The sequence below is a fragment of the Phalacrocorax aristotelis genome, chromosome 1 (genome assembly GCF_949628215.1).
Source record: "Phalacrocorax aristotelis chromosome 1, bGulAri2.1, whole genome shotgun sequence".
Taxonomy (NCBI): Eukaryota; Metazoa; Chordata; class Aves; order Suliformes; family Phalacrocoracidae; genus Phalacrocorax; species Phalacrocorax aristotelis.
Window position 1 is genome coordinate 74,556,138 of NC_134276.1, and position 19,557 is coordinate 74,575,694.

The 19,557-nt window shown below is 37.3% G+C and overlaps 1 protein-coding gene across 2 annotated transcripts in view; it reads right to left on the reverse strand.

The window, feature by feature from the left end:
• OCA2 (OCA2 melanosomal transmembrane protein) overlaps window positions 1–19,557 on the reverse strand; it is a 158,700-nt gene that overhangs the window by 48,041 nt on the left and 91,102 nt on the right. For both annotated transcript variants that reach the window (XM_075093648.1, XM_075093642.1), the window contains 2 exons: window positions 19,177–19,281; window positions 10,428–10,521 (listed from right to left, as the gene is read on the reverse strand). In XM_075093648.1, coding sequence (XP_074949749.1) covers window positions 10,428–10,521; window positions 19,177–19,281 — 199 coding nt within the window. The remainder of the gene's footprint in view (window positions 1–10,427; window positions 10,522–19,176; window positions 19,282–19,557) is intronic.

A 19,557-nucleotide genomic window follows, 5' to 3' on the forward strand; every position in this document is an offset into this window, starting at 1 on the left:
GTAACAAATCTGGCTGCAGAACTGAACACTGAATAGTTATGGTTTTGATTATCCTTACAGTAGACAGCCTTCGCAGCTTTCAGAAATTTTCTGTTTCACACAAAATTAATGCAGATTCACTTCATTAAACAAAGCCATTTATATTCAGCTGTTATATGTCTACAAGTCTTGAATATCCTTTAATAAATTTTATGTGTAAAAATTAACAAGGCCTGGATAATAAAACTGCAGTCAATAAAGAGCTACAGAATTAAGGCCAATTAAACCATTAACAGTCCCTAAAATAACAAGTCACAGGCAGTAAGGGGGACAAGGCATGCATGAACTCATTCTACATTGTTATAGATTGCAGTTGTACAATATCAATATTTTTAAATTTTGTCTATTTGGCAGCATTTTGAATGTGATGTTTCTGCACAACTACATAGACATGGAGTTTGTAGGAAAAAGAAGAAGAAAAAAAAAAGAATTTAAATCAAAGTTCTGTGTTAACTTATCAAAAAAGTTCATTGAACTACATTCAATCCAATACTTTTAATCAGGTGAACTTCACAATTTTTTATCACCACTACTATACTACCAGCAGGACAGTTACTGTAACTATTGCACTACTCAATGCTTATTGCTTTCTTTTCATTATAAGAGCAAAAGGTGAAATTTAAATTTGATACTTTTCTACCAGAAGTGTGAAATAAATAAGGCAGGTTCCTAAACATCCTGCACTTGTTACTTTAAGAACATAAAGAAATCCACAAGCTTCTTTCAAATCCAGACATCTGTAAAAGAGGCATAAAACCTGAGGCAATCACTAACCTCATCTCTTTCCTCAAAGTGTCAGCAGGATACACTGACATGCCATTCCCTCTTGCCCTGAAATACATAGAATCATAGAATGGTTTGGGTTGGAAGGGACCTTTAGAGGTCATCTAGTCCAACCCCCCTGCATTGAGCAGGGACATCCCCAACTAGATCAGGTTGCTCAAAGCCCCGTCCAACCTCACCTTGAATGCTTCCAGGGATGGGGCATCTACCACTCCTCTGGGCAACCTGTGCCAGTGTTTCACCACCCTCATGGTAAAAAATTTCTTCCTTACGTCCATTCTACATCTACCCTCCTTTCGTTTAAAACCATCACCCCATGCCCTGTCACAACAGGCCTTGCTAAAGAGGTTGCCCCCATCCTTCCTATAGTTCCCCTTTAAGCACTGAAAAGCAGCAATGTCTCCCCGCAGCCTTCTCTTCTCCAGGATGAACAGCCCCAACTCTCTCAGCCTGTCCTCACAGGAGAGGTGCTCCAGCCCTCAGATCATTTTTCTGTTCCTCCTCTCGACCCGCTCCAACAGGTCCATGTCTTTCTTGTGCTGAGGGCTCCAGCGCTGGATGCAGTACCGCAGGTGGGGTCTCAGAAGAGTGGAGAAGAGGAACACTATCACCTCCCTTGACCTGCTGGCCATGCTTCTTTTGATGCAGCCCAGGATATATTTGGCCTTCTGAGCTGCAAGAGCACATTGCTGGCTCATGTCCAGCTTCTCTTCCACCAGTACCCCCACGTCCTTCTCTGTAGGGCTGCTCTCAATCCCTTCATCCCCCAGCCCCTATTGATATTGGGGGTTGCCCCAACCCAGGTGAAAGACCTTGCACTTGGCCTTGTTGAACCTCATGAGGTTCTCACAGGCCCACCTCTCCAGCTTGTCCAGGTCTCGTTGGATGACATCCCATCCTTCTGGTGTGCCAACTGCACCACTCAGCTTATTCAGGTAGGTCCCATTCAGATAGGTTCCATTTAAAGCTTTTAGTGCTGCACAGAAGCCCCAGTTTACACATTTTTTTCTCTCCAACTTTTAGATTCAGAGGCTAAAACTATGTCAGCTCAATCTCACAACTTCTCCATATGTGGCACTATTAGGGACCAAATATTGAAAACTATTTCCATGTATAGACACCTGGAATAAAAGTACATCATTCAACTTTATTATAACTTTGAAGCAGAGCAGAACAAGATATATTGTCTACTCAAAAAAATATTACTCAAAAAAAAGTGTCCCTCCATTAAGTTATTTTAGAATATCCAGCTGTTTTAAATTTAGATTCTAACTTAACTCGAATTGATTTTGAATTCAAGCCTACCTGTTATGTTTTGCTGTGGTTTAAGTGCCTTGTTAGAAAGGGTTTCATAACTACTGCTACTGCCCTCCTTTGGTTTAGGTGTGCTAACTGCAACTGTACTACAAATATTTATTAATATATGTATAAATAATATCTAAGGCGTGAATATAACTTTCTTCAACACAATACAGAGTGTCTGATTCATCAATATAAATCAATATGAATATCGCAGATTGAGGGGTTTTTCCTTCTCTCTGCTGTACCACTCAAGGTGCAGAAAAGGGAGTATTATCTGGAAAGTGTCTGCAGAGGAAGGAAAGTAGATAAGCCAGTACTATCTTGTGCACTTAAGAGTTTTGAAGCTTGCTATATCTCCCTTGTTTTGTTCTGTCTGTGAGTCCAAATGCTACCATTTAACTGAATGTACCTCTCCTGCAGACAGCTATGTCTGCATATGTCTGTATTCTTGTATTGCAGCAACTCACCAATACAACATCATGAGTTTGAATATTCTATATTAGTCTGAAATAGAAGTGGCTAAAGCTTCTAGAAAGAACCTTCTGTAAGTTATGATAAACAAATGCACAAAGAAAGTAAATAAAATTAAACAAAACTCCGCATATGCTTTGTAGGAGCCTCCGACGTCATCTCTGATTATTATCCTATCTCTAATTTGCAGAACTTTATAGCATGCAGTTATTTTACACAGATTGAAAACCATTAATAGAAGCGTTTCAAATTCATCAGCAATGCAATCATTATAATCAGGTGAGCCTCATGTTTAGTATAAATTCGTTTTCTAAATCAGTGTAAAATAGAATAGAATTCTACATATTATACATAGCTCTCTTCTTTTCCATTTTAAAATCTAAGATTTACCATCCAAACTATAAATCCTCATCAGTACAGCTGTAACAGATTCCTGTACCCCATATACTTCGTATTTCATCCTTAATATATACATAAATCTATATATGCAAGTCTGCTAAGAAAACTCTTTTCAAGATGAGAAAAATTGACTAGCTTCAATACGGGGTTTGTTTCCATATTAACTCAGTGTCTTAAAGCCAAGAAGGGCTCTGATATTGCCTTAATACAGACAAAGGTACGTCTGTCAAATGCACACACTCAGTTTTAGCTGTTTTTACATTTTACGATCCCATCTTTCTTCTGTATACCTTCTATGCCACACAGGCTTCTCTTCAGATCCTTTAGAGGATCTCCTTTCTCTGCAGGGACTTGGGTAATGAGCCTGGCGCTCACACCAAGGACTTTACAACACTGCTGGGCTTTAAGAACTTGATATTGAAAAACTGTGAAGATGACACAGAGTTTGAATGTCATGAAAAAGCCAAGGAAAACAGCAGCTGGATTTTTATAGAAGGTTACAGACTCTGGTTCCTCCAGAAAACAGCAACAGTACAGTTTGGACACTCAAATATCAATAGAGAGAAAAAATTCCTTGTGCTTATATCTGATGATGCTGTTCTTTATGTCACAACAAAACCCCAAACTTTGAGTTGACACCTGAATGAGTTCTTCATTAAGAACCAGCTAGTACTGCCGTTTAATGAACAGTAATCACAGCTTATGTCCATGTTACTCATCTCCATCACTGCAAACATCATAGAAACAATGCAAAGTATACTCAGGAAGTAAATTATTTCTTAGTGTAAGACATACAGAATACCTGCTGTATTTTTCTTCTAGATCTGTACAATTTAGAAACATAATACCACTAAGACTGCACTGAGGCCTTTAAAGAAAAACATCAACATCCTTTTCCTTTTGAAAGGTCTCAAGTCACTCTCATTCCCTACAACACCACCCTTAGATTTGAATTACAAGTTTTATATCCATAGACAAAATACTTACCTAAATCAGGGCTGTCTCATCCCCAAGACATGAAACTAAGCCTCAGGATTTCTCTTCATTAAAAGACTCCTTTAGATACAATAGGAACTTTCAATATCAGTGTCCTGGTTAAAATCAAGCTCTGCTAGGTATATTCTCTCCACTAAAAATTTTCTTACAGTTTCAGTTACACATTGTATACAACAATTACGTTCAAAAACAAAGCCAAGCACTGCTCCTCTTAAATAACTGCTATATTTTTACACCATATATTTCTTTTTTGATAGACTTTTTGAACCTTTCAAATTTAAAAGTGTTGTTACACAAATTTGATCTATCATAACTATAAAAGAACTTCAAAGGATCTACAGTTGTGCTTTTTTCTTAATATTGACTATTATATATTTTGATACATTTTACGTTTTATTGAAGGCTATCACCTTTCCCTCATATCACAAAGAAGGAGGGTTGGTTTATGAATATAGACAATATTTCTAGGTTCATACCTTCAGTGTGTCTGAAGCTTTAAAACTAGTTTAGGATTTTATTGAGCAAAATCAGCAGGAATAATGTATCAGTGATACTCCACCATGCAAGTCCCCATTGGCATCAGGGACCAAATGAGGAGTGCCAAGAGGCAGAATAGTTATAACACTGGACCACTAAGAGAAATCCCACTGGCTAGCTACACTTTGGGTTGTACTCCTTTAATAGCTATAATTAGCACAATGACCTGTTGTTAATGGATTTTATTCACAGCTGGGGATTGACCCCGTAAGGTTAGAAGAAAAGTGCCAGAAACCTCCTTTCTTGAAGTAGATCCTACAGCCAAGATTGTGTGGCCAGAATAACAGAGCTGTATACATTCTAGAGATTGTCTCTTTCTGCAGAATTGTGACAATGACGACTTTCAGGTGTTGTTCTCCAGGAAAATACACAGCAAAAAAAAATAGTGCAAAAATATAAACTGCAGAAGATGTCCTCTTTGGACTACAGTGATAGTCGCTGCAGCAGAAATACTTTTTGCACTTTTATGTGCTAGCAACTGAGAACTCAAAAGGTAGGGACTTCCAAATATTAAATCAGTCACTTTTTAACACAAACCCTTTTTTTTCCCTTTTTTAAAATAATATTTTTTTATAAATCATGAAAAAAGGAAGAGATAAAGGCAAATAAATACCAGCTCTTTAAATGTCAAATGTACAAAACCTCTTCAAATTATACCTTAGCTATAACCTCTTCAGCTCAGTAACAAATCTAGTTCTACACAATTGAACAGTCTTAAGAGGTGAATTTCTGACTGTGCACTTACTCAGTTTGAGTTGAATCCCTGTTTCATGTTATTTTAAAACTTATGAGCCAATAGAAGCAGTACAACTAACACTCCCCTTGTTCTGAAATTGCTGGATATAGCAATCTTCATTTGTCTGCCAAAATTTCAGGGAAGCATTCCCTAGACACTATTAGAAGGTCTACATACAAGTCGCTCTCAAGAGGTACCATAATTTAATAATGTACTAGCATAGGAAGCATTAATTAATAATGCTTTATACAATGTCCTCCCCTGCAAAAGAAATATGGATGCAGGTTTATCAGAACACCACAGAAAACAAGAGAAGTTACTTCCTTGTTTGTTTCCTTTAGTCCCCTTTAAATTTCCTGTTTTCTTTTCCTTCATGGTTAAAATATAATCGAAAAACTGGCAGGTAGGACATAAAAAAACCCATGAACAACACAATTTTCCCAGCTACTACTTAGTCAGCCTGACCATTAATGCCCAAACACACAAGAACTAATAGGGTCGTCCAGCGTACAGAAGAACTGACAAATGAAAAGGCCCCAAGGTCCAAATTAATTTGATCTGTCTTCGGGGACCCATCTCAGCTACTGAAGTTCTGCACATTAGGAGCTCCAATGTGCTCTGCAGAGAGCGTCTGGCGTTTTCAGTGGATGAATAAGCATCTGCCTCCTGAACGTGCTTGTCTCCCCATCACCAGAGAGGCTAGGGGAGCCAGGCTCCTAACTTACAACTTAATAAAATTTCTTAAAGATAGCTGGGTCAAATATCAACCTATATTTCTAGAACCAGATCATCTGAAAAATTACCATGCTTATGTATTAACTGTGTAAGATTGACCTGACCTGAGCAAGAAAACTTCTGCCAGAATAGAACAGGCAAAATCCGAGGAAGGCCCAAAGGTTTCAAACCTGTGACCATCTCACTGGGAACTTCCCATGGTCATCACTGTCCTTGGCTTCCTTGATTAAGGGACAGGATTTTTCATCCCTTCTCACTTTCAGATACACATTTTACAGAGCAAAGAGCATCTCTACAATATTCAGTTACTCCTTATGTCTGAGCCAAATGCCATTGTCCTGGTTTTGGCTGGGATAGAGTTAATTTTCTTTCTTGTAGCTGGTATAGTGTTGTGCTTTGGATTTAGGATGAGAATAATGTTGATAACACACTGATGTTTTTATGATTGCTGAGCAGTGCTTACACTAAATCAAGGATTTTTCAGCTTCAGCCATGCTGAAGGTGCACAAGGAGCTGGTGGGGACACAGCCAGGACACTTGACCCAAACCGGCCAAAGGGATATTCCATAACATATGACGTCATGCTGAACAAAAAACAGAGGGGAGTTGGTCACGGGTGTGTGGCTGCTTCTCGGGAACTGGCTGGGCATCAGTCAGTGGGTGGTAAACAGTTGCATTGTGCATCACATTTTTTTTATATTCTTTTATCATCATTATTATTTTTCCTTCCTTTTCTGTCCTATTAATTTGTCTTTATCTCAACACACAAGTTTTACCCTTTTTCCTGATTCTCTTCCCCATTCCACTGTGGGGGCAGTGAGCGAACAGCTGTACGATTTTAGCTGCCTGCCGGGTTAATTCACGACAGGCATGAAAGACAGGACTTTAATAGCAACAGCTCTCTCTTTTGGGAGACACTGCTGAAGATGACAACAATGCGGCAGTTATACTGGCAAAGGTATCTTCATCTTGCTTGAGACTGACTCAATCTTTCTTTCATTTCCAGGACAACAGCTAAAGGAATGAAGGAAAATTACTGTCTTTTCTCATCTTATCATCTTCCAACCTCATAGCTGCCTGTCCACTTTGTGACAGTAGAAAAAAGTAATTGCACCCACTGGCAATTTTTCAGGATAAAACGTTGCGCGGCATTTTCCAAGACAGGCTCTAATGCTAAAGTTCCCTTCACAGATACATAAGCATGCAGCAGTGTTTACCCTGAACCCCAGAAATGTTATCAAATTACCAGAATTGAAGCTCTGCATTATGTAGTAAACAACTAACCCTAAAATATGTAGTTATAATGTATTATTTCATCAGACTCTTCTACAAAATATCTTGTTTGCCAAGTTCCTTTGGTTGAATGAGCAGTGATAAGATCCAATCTTTTGCCTTAAGCACCAAGCAGTAATGATTTAATTGTCATCTACACCTTCCACAATGGGATTAGCCTACCCTGAGAATTTGTTCACACCACTTCAGTGCTGATAATGTAACCAGGGTGATGAAGTTAACCAACCATGGATGCTGCTGTACTCCTTGTACAGCCCTATCCAACTGGACACCAAGCCTGGGGACAGTGTATTCTTTGATCTGTATTTTAGTCTTTAGTTAATCATTGATGCGAATGAAGCAATAGACAACGCGTTTCTGTCAGAACCCCTCTTTTAAGGCTCGAAGCCTAATTTTTGAGTCCAAACCTCTGTTTCAAGGATTAAAGCCTCATTTTTAGGTAGCAATGATTCAGGGAATAAATGGTTGAGCGTTACTAATGCAATCTAGTGTAGCTCAACAAATGTTGGGGCCCAGAGCCAAAACTTAACCAGGATAATGAGGTAGCCTTAACAGGAGCAGCCTGCACGATGACTAAAACTTGTTGCTTTGGGGGAGTCAGAAAGGCCTCAAGGTAAGAAGTGCCTAAACAAAGTTACGATGACATTTGACCTTAAGAAAAGCATATGTACAGAACTATAAAGATAATGAACTGCAGAGCAAACACTGAACCAGAACAGACCATCCCTCAAGGACAGTATATACGTGATCTCAGAACTGAGTTTGCACAAAAGTAAGGGTTAACTAGTGGACACAGTGAGGAAGAGTATATCCTTCATCCAGAGACCCCTGACAACCACCCAGAGACACCAACAGGCATGCGCAAATTACATTTGCATATGATGAATATGTATATCTTCTATCAGAAAACTAATGAATATGTATATAGAGCATGTATTTAACCGGCACAATTAGATCTGAAGGTAGGCACATTAGGAGGAGCGATCCCCCCGTGCATCTGGGTCAGTAAAAAAGAATGCCTGCCTTATAACACTACATTGGTGTTACAAGGTTTATTCCCGATTTCAGTGACAATAAGACTTTTCTTTTGGAAATAATTTTTAAAGACCGTCAACACTTTCTTTTTTAAAAAAGAAAAGCCCTTTTTCCCTCACTTTTTGGGGGACTATGACATCTTTTAAAGCAAAAGTTTTTCCACACTTTCCATTCCCTAACAATAAGCTTTTACTTTTGACATAGGAAATTCAGAAGATGACTAATTTTCAAGCTACCACTCCTATCTAGACCTTTGCCAGTATAACTCGGCATATGCTCAGCTTTGTTCTAATAGAGTAGTCTGGAGGTTTTAAGCTTTTGCTAATATGATAATGATCTAGCTTTTTATCCAAATATTTATATGGAGCCTGCCTGGACACCTGGGCTTGTCCTTTGGATCTCTAGTGATTTTAATTAAAATAATTCCCATGGTACTGTTTATATTTTTAGTTTTGTCTCATACTGCATACACACAGAAGTCTCTCTTAAAATCCTAGCAGCCCCTCAACAAACTAAATTTAAGGAATTTGGGTTAAGATGATAACTGATACTTTAGGAAAATCAGCTGAGATTTGTAAAGTCTTCAGGGCTGGTGAAGTGCCTCCCACTCAGAATATGTCAGCGTAATCTGGCCAACTTTATATTCCTTATGACTTTTTTTTTTTAATCTGAAAGTTTAATGAAATCAAAGTATGCTGGTGATTAGCAAATTGTGATGAAAGATGATAAATTTATGGCAAACATCTATATAAAGATATGGTGATTATTCAGATAACTGGTTTAAAGAGGAATGGATTAAAGTCACAATATAATGATGAGTAATGATGAGTACAAAAAGATATTCCTCAAATGAATAACTGTTGTTTGGTATAAATTGTCTTGTCTTTTCAACCTGCTCTTAAAATTTAATCTGTAAATTACATGTTTAAAATCTTTGTTAGGTATTAAGGTCATTGGTACTAGCAATCACTTAGCTGAACAAACAAACCAGAACTTGTATTACACACAAAATTGGTTTTAATTTTATTCTCTGTAAATCCAAGGAAACTATTTGGAGGGGCATAGAGGGGGAGAAGGGGTGGATTCATTGCAGAATACCCTTTTATCCATTTTAACTTGATTTAACCTAACTACCTAAACATTTAGAGATCAAAACACAGTCCACTACAATGTAATTAGCATTAAAATATTTAGTAATAATAAAAAAATAATACTAACTTTATTTTTCATTATAAACTTACACATTTTAATTGCACTTAGTACACTTGCTGTTGGAAACGCATTGTAACACCTTCATAAGCCATTTGCAAAATGGAAAAAAAAACTAGTAATCAAGTATAAACATTAATTTAAAAATTACCGGATGGCTATTCTCCTTTATTGTTCCAACAAATAGAGGGGAAATCCTGGGCCTACAATCCATACATGGTACATTTTCCATTTTTAATAAAAAGTAAAAAGTAATGAAGCCATCTGCTTGTTTTGTGTTAATGCACTGACAATACAAGAAATCCCAGTTAACACCAGAATGGGCACTAGGAGACTGGCTATTATCTTTCATTATTGGAGATCCATTTCCCACAGACTTCAAAAAGTCTTTCCTTAGAGTGAGGACTGCTAAATAGGTCAGCAAATGGATACTCAATACTCAGACCATTTCTGTGAGCCAGCCAGAAAACCTCCCAATGACTTCAGTAGACTTTGAATCAAGCCTTCAGATCTCAGCTATTATACATCCTCTGCATCTTTTCAACAAGCAATAATGGGTCTCTGTTCTGAAGGCTAAGTGTATTTTTGTATTTTCTCTCACAAAAGATCAGAACCCCATATGTACCCCCCGGACTGCTTCTTTGTGTGTCTGTACTTGAAGCAGATATGCTCTTCAAACATGGACTGCAAAAATCCTATTGTAACAACAGACAGAGACTGAGATCCTTATCCAGGAGTCCTTTGAAGTCAAAAGGAGCTGGATCAGGCCCTCCCTATACTTTGCATAAGAAAATCATTGCATAAGAAAGTCATTGAAACTATTGTGCCAGTTTATACATGCTATAATTGTATAGATATCACCTTCTGTCAGCTTCCTCACATAAAGTCTTACCTCCAAGGCATGCACCCATGGCCAATGAGAAGATTAATGGTTTCATAGGCAAATTAACATCAGGATCTTTACTGAGGTTGAGAAGCACAGGAATCTGTGGTTTAAGAAAAGAAAGAGAGATTCAGGAGACATTAGCCAACCATCAGCACAATGTAAATAAAATTCATTCAGGTAAACAACTTAAAACACTAGCAAGTCCAAAGAATAACTCGGATTATTTTTCTTTTTCGTTTGTGTTTTATTGGTTTTTTGTTAGTATCTTTGCATCATATTCTTGTTCTGTTCTTACTTTTCCCCACTAACTGTGCTTGTCCCACAAGCTAAAGAGAAGGTATTGGCAATATTAGGCCAAGCCTGACACAGGTACTGCTGACAAAACTGAGGATCTCTTAAGGTTATGAGTGTCTCCCATTCTAGATCAACAGGGAAGTGATGGTGACTATAAATTAATTCCCCCCTCCATTTCTTGAAACCTAAAGGACAGAGCTATATCCCCTCTTCTTGCTGGAAACAGCTGAGAGAGATGTCCAGACCTTCACAATCAGGATGGCTGTAGATCATGTGTTGGTAACTAAAAAATTCCTGAATCCTTATTATAATCAAAATTGCCTGATCTGTTAGGGAAACATTGAGAAAGATCAATGTGGCAGGCTTCTGAATTCATAAGCAGAGCTGAGTTATTTTACTTTTTATTCTAAAATTATATTTACCAAATAAAGTAGGTTTAGTTCATTGGGAAATATTTGCAAGTTTTAGGAATTTCATTTTATCATATTAGCAAATAAAATAAAATTTAAAAAAAAACAAACCAAAACAAAACTGAAAAGTCAAAGGAGGCTTGTAGGGAGACATTATAGATGTCATGAGGCAATTGATGCAGAGACCAAATATACATCAGGCAGGCTGCCTAGTAGCAACAGACCTCAGTCAGTAACATCCTTCAAAGCTAGATAACATTCACCTTAGTTGGGAAAAACTGGTCTGAGTTCAACTTAATTGTGTAATCATTTAGTTTGAAAGAAAAGTGTAATCAGTACCTGTAGAGAGAAGGTCATTAGCAGGGGGAGAGGTGATAATGTTATTAACCTGTTTATAATGTGCACCATTTGGTTTTTGGGACCAAAAGCGAGAGAAAAAGAATAAGCAAACATGGAACAGCAAGAGTTCAAGCAGGAAAGGATTTGTGGAAATACTGTGATATGCCTTAAAAATTAATGCTTTTTTGGAGTCCAGGATTTGCAGTAGTGAGTAAAGTTATGACTTTTAATCCTCCAATTTGCCGTTTGAATGTGTTTCACAGGTCCCCATCAAGGGGTATAGTCTCAGAGCTGGAGCATCTGTTTCCTGAAAAATGTTTTCACTTTGATAAGTTAATGTCTAAACAATTATGCTTGAATTGCTACATCTACAACTCTTCCTGTTTCAAGCCATACGCATTTACAACAGTATCAAAAGCACTCCAAGTTAGGATACTTCGCAAACTGAGATATAGTTGCCTGTGAAACATATAGTACAAATACCTTTGTCATAATGATTTAACATAATTGGAATGCAGATTTTTTCATAGTTTTATGAAATGCTGACCCTCAACAGAGAAAAAAGCAAAAGTTAAAGCTCATAAAGTATCATGTTTCCTTCATTATTCCTTCTTCAGATTAGGTAAACAGCACCCTTATCAATATTAGAAGGAACATAATATTGTCTTATCAGGAAAACAGCTTTCATTTCTTGAACACTTTATTTCAGTAACCTTACCAGGATAAATCTCTGTTTGACTGGCTTCTAGAAAACTTGCTAATTTTGCTGGAAAGTTTGATATTAAACCACCCCACATTGCTGCTTGATTGGCAGGATTCAGATGAATTGAGTGATGTAGCTCAACAGAGCAAAGCCAAATCCCTCTCACCAGCCACCATTGTATGACTATCTGCCTCCAGTAAAATGGAAAAATGTAACTGTAGGCTATAATGATTGTTCCTGGAATCAGGAGAATGTCCTCAAAGACTTGAAAGAGAGAGGAGCTATTCATTAATCTTGATTCTATATAGGGTGTTATATGAATTCTATATGTAGGATGTACACTGATGCACAAAGAACAATGCAAGTGTCTACAGATGTTGGCACATTTGTCTATATATACTATCCTAATCAATATCAATCCTTGTGAAGAAGCTGTTTGTTTATATCGTATACTGTAGCATTACATAGGATGTGCTTCAAATATTAAAAAAAAAAAAAAAAGGAATTGTATATATTTTCATCTTTCACACTGTTTTTAATCTTGAATCAGTTTTGCAAGGTTTTAAAAACAGAATAGGATCTTATTACTGTTATAAGTTATCCACCTTCCCTAGAAAACATCATCTATTAACAATTAATATTATAAGAAGTTAATTCAGACTAAAAAATATGATTCTGCAGGACAGCATATTTCTTCTCATCCCCCTTAGCTCACTAATATCCTCAAAATTTAAGCCAGATGAAACAATCAAAAAGAAAGGAAGCTCAATTTTTACTTTAAAAGAAGGCTTTGAAAAAGAAAAAATTGAGATATTTTAGACCAGAATTATATACACCAATTACTACTAAGCTAAAATTCATAAAATACTGTTAGTTTTCTCATAACAATCCTTGCATTTATATTGCAGTATGCAGCCTTTTTATTTTTAAAGAGACTGGTGATGATGTTTGCACATCTCAAATCTGTTGTCTACTTGACAGAGGGGGTCTACTTGACACCTCCCAAGCCTTGTTCCTTCCAGTCCTATATGTATGAAAGTGGAATGGAGGGCCTTGAACATTTTGCCGTCACATTTATTTACTTATTTATTTATTATGTATATGGATTGCATTCTTTATAAGTAAAACCATGATCAAAGAGTTAACATTTCCACACCCTACAGTCACAGCCTCCTTTCCAAGGCTCCAAATTACCCAAGAACAAGTTGAATCAAGACCTTTATCCTATTCACTTATTTTTGCAAAAAAAAAAACCCTTCTCATGAGCATGGCATTCCACCAGTCAAGGAAACGAAGAAGGAAGAACTGTTTCAAAACTATAAAGACAGTCTTCTGATATATAAGCAGAAATGATGATTTAACTTTACTAGCAGGACCCTGGATATCAGAGAGGAGACCAAATTGGAGAGGCACTGGTTCTGCTCTATCGGCGAGTATCTCCTCCTGGGACGGCAGGAGACTCATAAGAAACAGCGGGGTGAAGCCCTCTCAGATACGTCTGCTTCCCAAAGATAACACTTGTACAAATAATCACACACCTCCCATTGGGCAAGAACACAAGTTTATCCTATACCTATGCAGCTCAGTAGAAGACATCAGGTCATATTGCCCATTTTGTTTATTTGTGCAAAATGACAATGAAACAGCAATTCACATCTTTATCTTAGGGATTCATTGCTGCTCTACACCATGGGATTTCACAGCACACACTTTGCTAAAAGCTGCATATGGTAAAAATGTCTTTTGTGAAAAGTGCAGAGAATATGCATTTATAGAAAAAAACCCTGTAGTTTCCCAAATTGTTGATGATTTGTCTTTCTCTGCAGGAAGCTATGGCCCAGCCTTACACATTTATCAAGCACTGAAATGCAGAGCGTAGAAAACTCTGGTAGGTCAGAAGGCAAAGAAGATCCAAAAATATAACTGGCACTAAGAACATGAGATATATACAAAATATTCAGTACTGCAAATGAAAAGCCTCTGATAATTTTAGAGGCAATAAATAATAATGGGCCAAAAGTTACCTGGTTTCTAATGAAGACCAGTCAGAAATTAAGTCACCTTGCCAGCCAGGTGGTTAATGGAAATTGTTTGTTACTCTGTATTGAGGAAGTAGTATTTAAACTCAGCTAAAATGAGGATTTACTATGGCTATATTTTTAGTTCTGGTAATAAAAGAAAAATATAAACAGATGGCTCCAGCATATGTGGCTGATAAAATATGTCAATTAAACTAAAGAGCATAGTGGTAATAAAATCATGTCACTTAACATTCTAAGGGCAGAAATCTGTGGCTATTCAAATGACAATACTAGGAAAATGCAGGCCTTAAAAATTAAATTAAAACCTGCCTGTCAAGGAATGTCATTGTGAGTTTAGGCTGTTGAAAAATACCAGAGGATTAATAGAATGACACATAGAGCATCACTAGTTGATTCACCACATATATTCATCAGACAAAGAAAGCTGGATATCCAACATGAAAAAAACCCCTTACTATTCAAGAATTAAAATGTGTGAGACTTAATAACTAAGCACCTGGTGTATTAATTTTTTAAGAACAGAACATTTCATGGGTGTCTTTTCAGCAACTCTCAGATATGTTTATATATAGGAGATTAGCTGCTGGCAACATAGCCTTTTGCATGTAGTCAGAGTTCATGGACTTTCCTACAAAGTATATCTCAAACTCAAAATATTTTGCTGTAGTACATTCTTTACATATTGGCAAAAATATATTGATTTTCCTATCACAATTGCCAGGCATGCTTATGCAATGAAGTGCAATAAACACTTACTCATATAAACATCTATTTAATTAGGGAGCTGGATCTTCACTCTCCAGTGCTTACAGAGAAGGGATAAATAATTCAAGCAAGCTTCAATCTAATCTTGTTTTGGGGAAGTTCATAATCTGCATTCAGGACAAATTATGTGAAACAAACAATTGGAAGATACTCTGAAGACTCTTTTGCCATTGTGTGGCTTCAATGCTTTATTTTAGTTTAACGCAAACAGAATTTCACCAAGGCAGAAACAGTAAAAGTAATCAACCTGTGATGAGCTAAGTGCCCTCAGCTGCTCATTCTACTGTTTCTTTCTACAGCATCCTCTGTAGCATAAAATATTTGCTGTGTTCTGAGCTTTTTGCAGAGATTTCAGTTTAGAGACCTCCATACATGAATTCCATATGGTACTGACATTTTTGATGGTGGGGTTTTACCAGATTTACTCTTGTCTAGAGCAAAGAAGAATTTGACCAACAATGGTGTTGCACTGAAAAGGTGTTCTAAGGGTAAGATGCTCCAAATACTAAACCAATCTGACTGTTGTAATTTCAGAATTTTATAGTAAGGGAGAATTCTTTTCAACGATGCTGCTGCTGAAAACTTCTGAAAAGCATCAATGTGCTCAAAATGTTTAAACACACCAATATTTTTCACCTTAAAACATTTCCATCTTAAAATAACTGAAAATATTTAGGTTTTGTTATTAAGACTGCAGATAATGTGTTTGTGTTTTAGCATAAGCCAGAATCCTAACTTGCATAGATACTTAGCAATTCTTGAAAATGCTTCGTTTGTCTTCTAGGAGACCATTTTCCTTCTCTGTTTTCATTACTTCAATTCATAAAACAATATGTTTCCTAGAATACTTTGTAATGCTGGCTCAGATATATTAATATTCTAATTACCATTTTAAAATATTGATCTAGAGCTTCCACTTTCACTTCCTGTTAAGGTAAGAATCAGCCAGCTATAAATTTTAATGCTGTCAAATCTGAAACTTAAAATGGACCGGTCAACTTTATACAAACACAGATAAAGTGAAATTTTTAGTCCCAAGATCCATTAATTAGGCTTTCACACTTTTTCTTTTCTTTTTTTTTTTTTTAATACACAAAACAAATCATTATGAATCTGATTATCCCACTAATACAAAGAAGCTGAAATGGAAATTTGGAGAAACATCCTTTAACTTGATTTTTTTAAAGGAAACACAGTATCAGAGTTTCAGTGCTATCTGCAGGTTTTCAACTTTATCTTCTCTCCAACTATTCACCTTATAAGTCAAGCCTCAGGCCTTCTTACATGTTAGAGTGGAATTCCATATTTCTTCCATTTCTCAGGCAGGTCCTGGGTTAAAATACTCTACATATCAATTGTGTGGACTACTACATTAGCAAGTAATGTGGTGTAATAGGAGATTGGAAGAGTTGGAGCTGAGTCTTTTCTTATCTATGGTGCCTTCAGTCCAGGGGGGTCAGTCATCTCACTTTGGAGTCACTTACTTCAGTCCACTCTCATGCCATTTCTGAGTTACTACACTAAGTGTGTGTAGCCCATCCCATCTCCTTTCTCCAAGTCTGGACAACACCACTGCACCGTATTGTGGGGAATCAATGGAAGACCTTATCCAGCGAGACAGAGGAAGTGTTGGGGACATCCCATGAACAAACTGATGCCTGTCTTCTTGCACCTTCACATATCTGAAGGAAAGGAGCAATTTGACTTTCTAGGCACCCTTGCCATCACAGTAGTTTTGCCCACAGTCAGCTGGAGACTTAAAACCAAAAAGTTGAGACAGGCAGGACTGTCTTATTCCTGGAATATGGGACAAAAAGCACTGGATATTTACTTTTCTAATGCAGAAGAGACTCTGTTAGTGCCCTTGACTGTAGGCTGCCACCAAGCCTTTCACAATCTTTGCATGATATTTCAGGAATCCCTATCCATGTACAAGTCAAATAGACTGTCGCCCTGTGAGCTTGGTTTCCCCTAACTGGTCACTGGCTCACCACCTTGGGGTGGGCAAATCCACTATTGGCAGAGGTCTCTGATGCCATTCTCCAACCACTCTTTGTTCAGTCAGAGCATACAGCTGATATCTACAAAACCACCCAGATTTTTTCTATCCATAGGTTCAAAAAATGGGAGGAACTTGATGGGTCCCATGTCCCTACCCAGTACTTGGTCCATCAAGACTACAACTGCAAAAATCACAAGAGCTATTGCCCCATTGTCATACAGACATTTGTTCACTACTGAAGGATATTTATAAACCTCCTGGAGGGCTTCAGTGGAGGGAGTCAATACATCTGCATCTTCCATAGTTATGAGTCCTGTCCAGGAAAGTACAGGATCATTCATGGCTACACCATAGCAGGTGCCCAACACTCCAATATCACTGAGGTGTATGAAACCAAACCCGTATATGAAAGCATTTCAGCTGAGTAACTGTGTGAATGGGTGAGTGAACTATGTGGATGTTTTTCTGCTATTAATAATTACAGCTTGATTCTGTAAATAACAAGTCAATAAACAGAGATCTAAGAAAAACCTGTTATGCTGTGTGTTTATTAGAAACACATACACTAAGTCTCCAATTAGCGAAAAGTTATTCTACAAAAGAGCTGGGTTCAATATATGTAATACTTCTCATCAGGAGTTCGTAGCTTTGATATATATAGTGATAAATAGCATTCAAAAACCCAAATATTGCTTGTTTTGGCAATAGGAACCAAGTGTCAAAGAAACAAAAATAATTTCAAATGAAAGTTTATACAGTCTTACATAAGAACTTGGGACTTAGTTACTTAGGAATTTTCTGTAAGTATTTTCTAATGTAGAATGACAAAGACAGAAGTCCAAGGCCATTCACTGAGATAGATGATGCTAGGTCTCGACTTTAGTCTGTCATATAACACAATAATATCTTAACACCTCAGCTAATAACTACTCTTGCACAGGTGAGAATATGCCTGCATTTTTCTTTCTTCCTCCCTCCTCTCTCCACCTGTTTTTAAAGAAAAAAAAATATGTTGCAGTCTCCTAGGTTTAGCCCAGAGCAATAAATATTTCAAATAAACATTTGAAATGTCTGAAATATTTGCAGGAATCCTTTCCTGTCCATCTCTATTTCAATCCCTCAAAGATACAAAAGAAGTGATCTTCAAGCATCCCAAAAGATTCCTGTGTTTCAGTCCCATCCCCCAAAACATACTCCTTTAAAAGAGGGTTCCTTTCAAACCCTGTAAAAGACCCTTTGGTCAGGTGTGCACGCAGGTGTCTTTTGGTATTGCTCCAAACCAATTTTCGTAGACTATCTGGATGTGAGGCAAAACCTTTGAAGCTAAGACTTCTGCATTATTACTTAACAGTCCTTGAGCGTTTGCTGACAGGTGACTCATCCTGAACCAATCTTTCCCTTCATGCCTATTGTTTGCAGTCTCTTGTTGTTAAATCAATAAAATTCCACAGGAAACACCACAGTAATCAAACCAAAATACCATATTAACATATAAAGCAGTTGCAAATCTGTCCAACCTATCATATGCCCTGTAAGTGCCTTAAACCTTGACACAGGTTAACGGTGGATATGACCACCCAATAACAATGGAAGAAAAAATTATACTTAGCTGAGAACAAGCTGTAACAATGAATTTTCCCTACAGTATAATGAAGGGATTAATGCACTTTAAACAGAGAACTTGGTGGAATAAACCTATCTGATTATGTCCTAATTTGATACTTTTCTAATATTAAAACTCAGCTGCTGATGAGCATTTTTTATGATTAATGTTATTTTCTGGTTTTTTTAAATAATTACATAAGTAAGGTAGCAATAAAAGGTTCTTGTGTTAAAAAAGCATTAGTGTAACTACACAGTACATAGAGGGAAAATATTGACAGCAGCGGATGGTTAGTGACAATTTCCATCAAAAAGACAATTTTACTTTTCAGCTATGGATGTGGATATAACAGGGAAAGTGCAAAAAATTACACCTAAAACAGTAGATCTAGTCCCACAGTGAACTGCGCCTGCTGGCAACAATGGCCAGCTAGATGCCTATATGGTTTGAATAAGCTTGTAATAGTGATTCAAACTTAGAGGATAAAGTAAACTACAACACAGCAGAGGTGGGGAAAATAATCAAATCGTAATCAGCAAGCTCAGCTCCCTTGCCAGCGCCAGGAGGAGGAGGTGCAAGTGCTGCACAGACCCCTACCATTGTAGCCGTAAAGGGGATGTTGTCGATCACAGAGGAGGCCAAAGCAGACACCCAGAGCACTAAAATGATGGCCACTGCCAAGCGCTGGTCCTCAGGAACCACCTGGAATTGAGAGGGGTCAAATTAAAACTTTGATGAGATCAGTGTTGCTCTGTCCCCCCCAGATGGCATAACTGCACATTCTCCACAGTTTCAATTTCTCAACATTTATTATCCCTTCAGGCTCTGAGATAGGAAAAGTCTCTTAAAGAAAACAGCCTGACATTTAGTAACATAATATTGTTCTTTCTGCCAGAAAATTTGAAGAAATAGAAATACAAAGACTGATATTTCTAATAGTCATACTTACATTTCACACAAGAAATAAACAGTGAAACT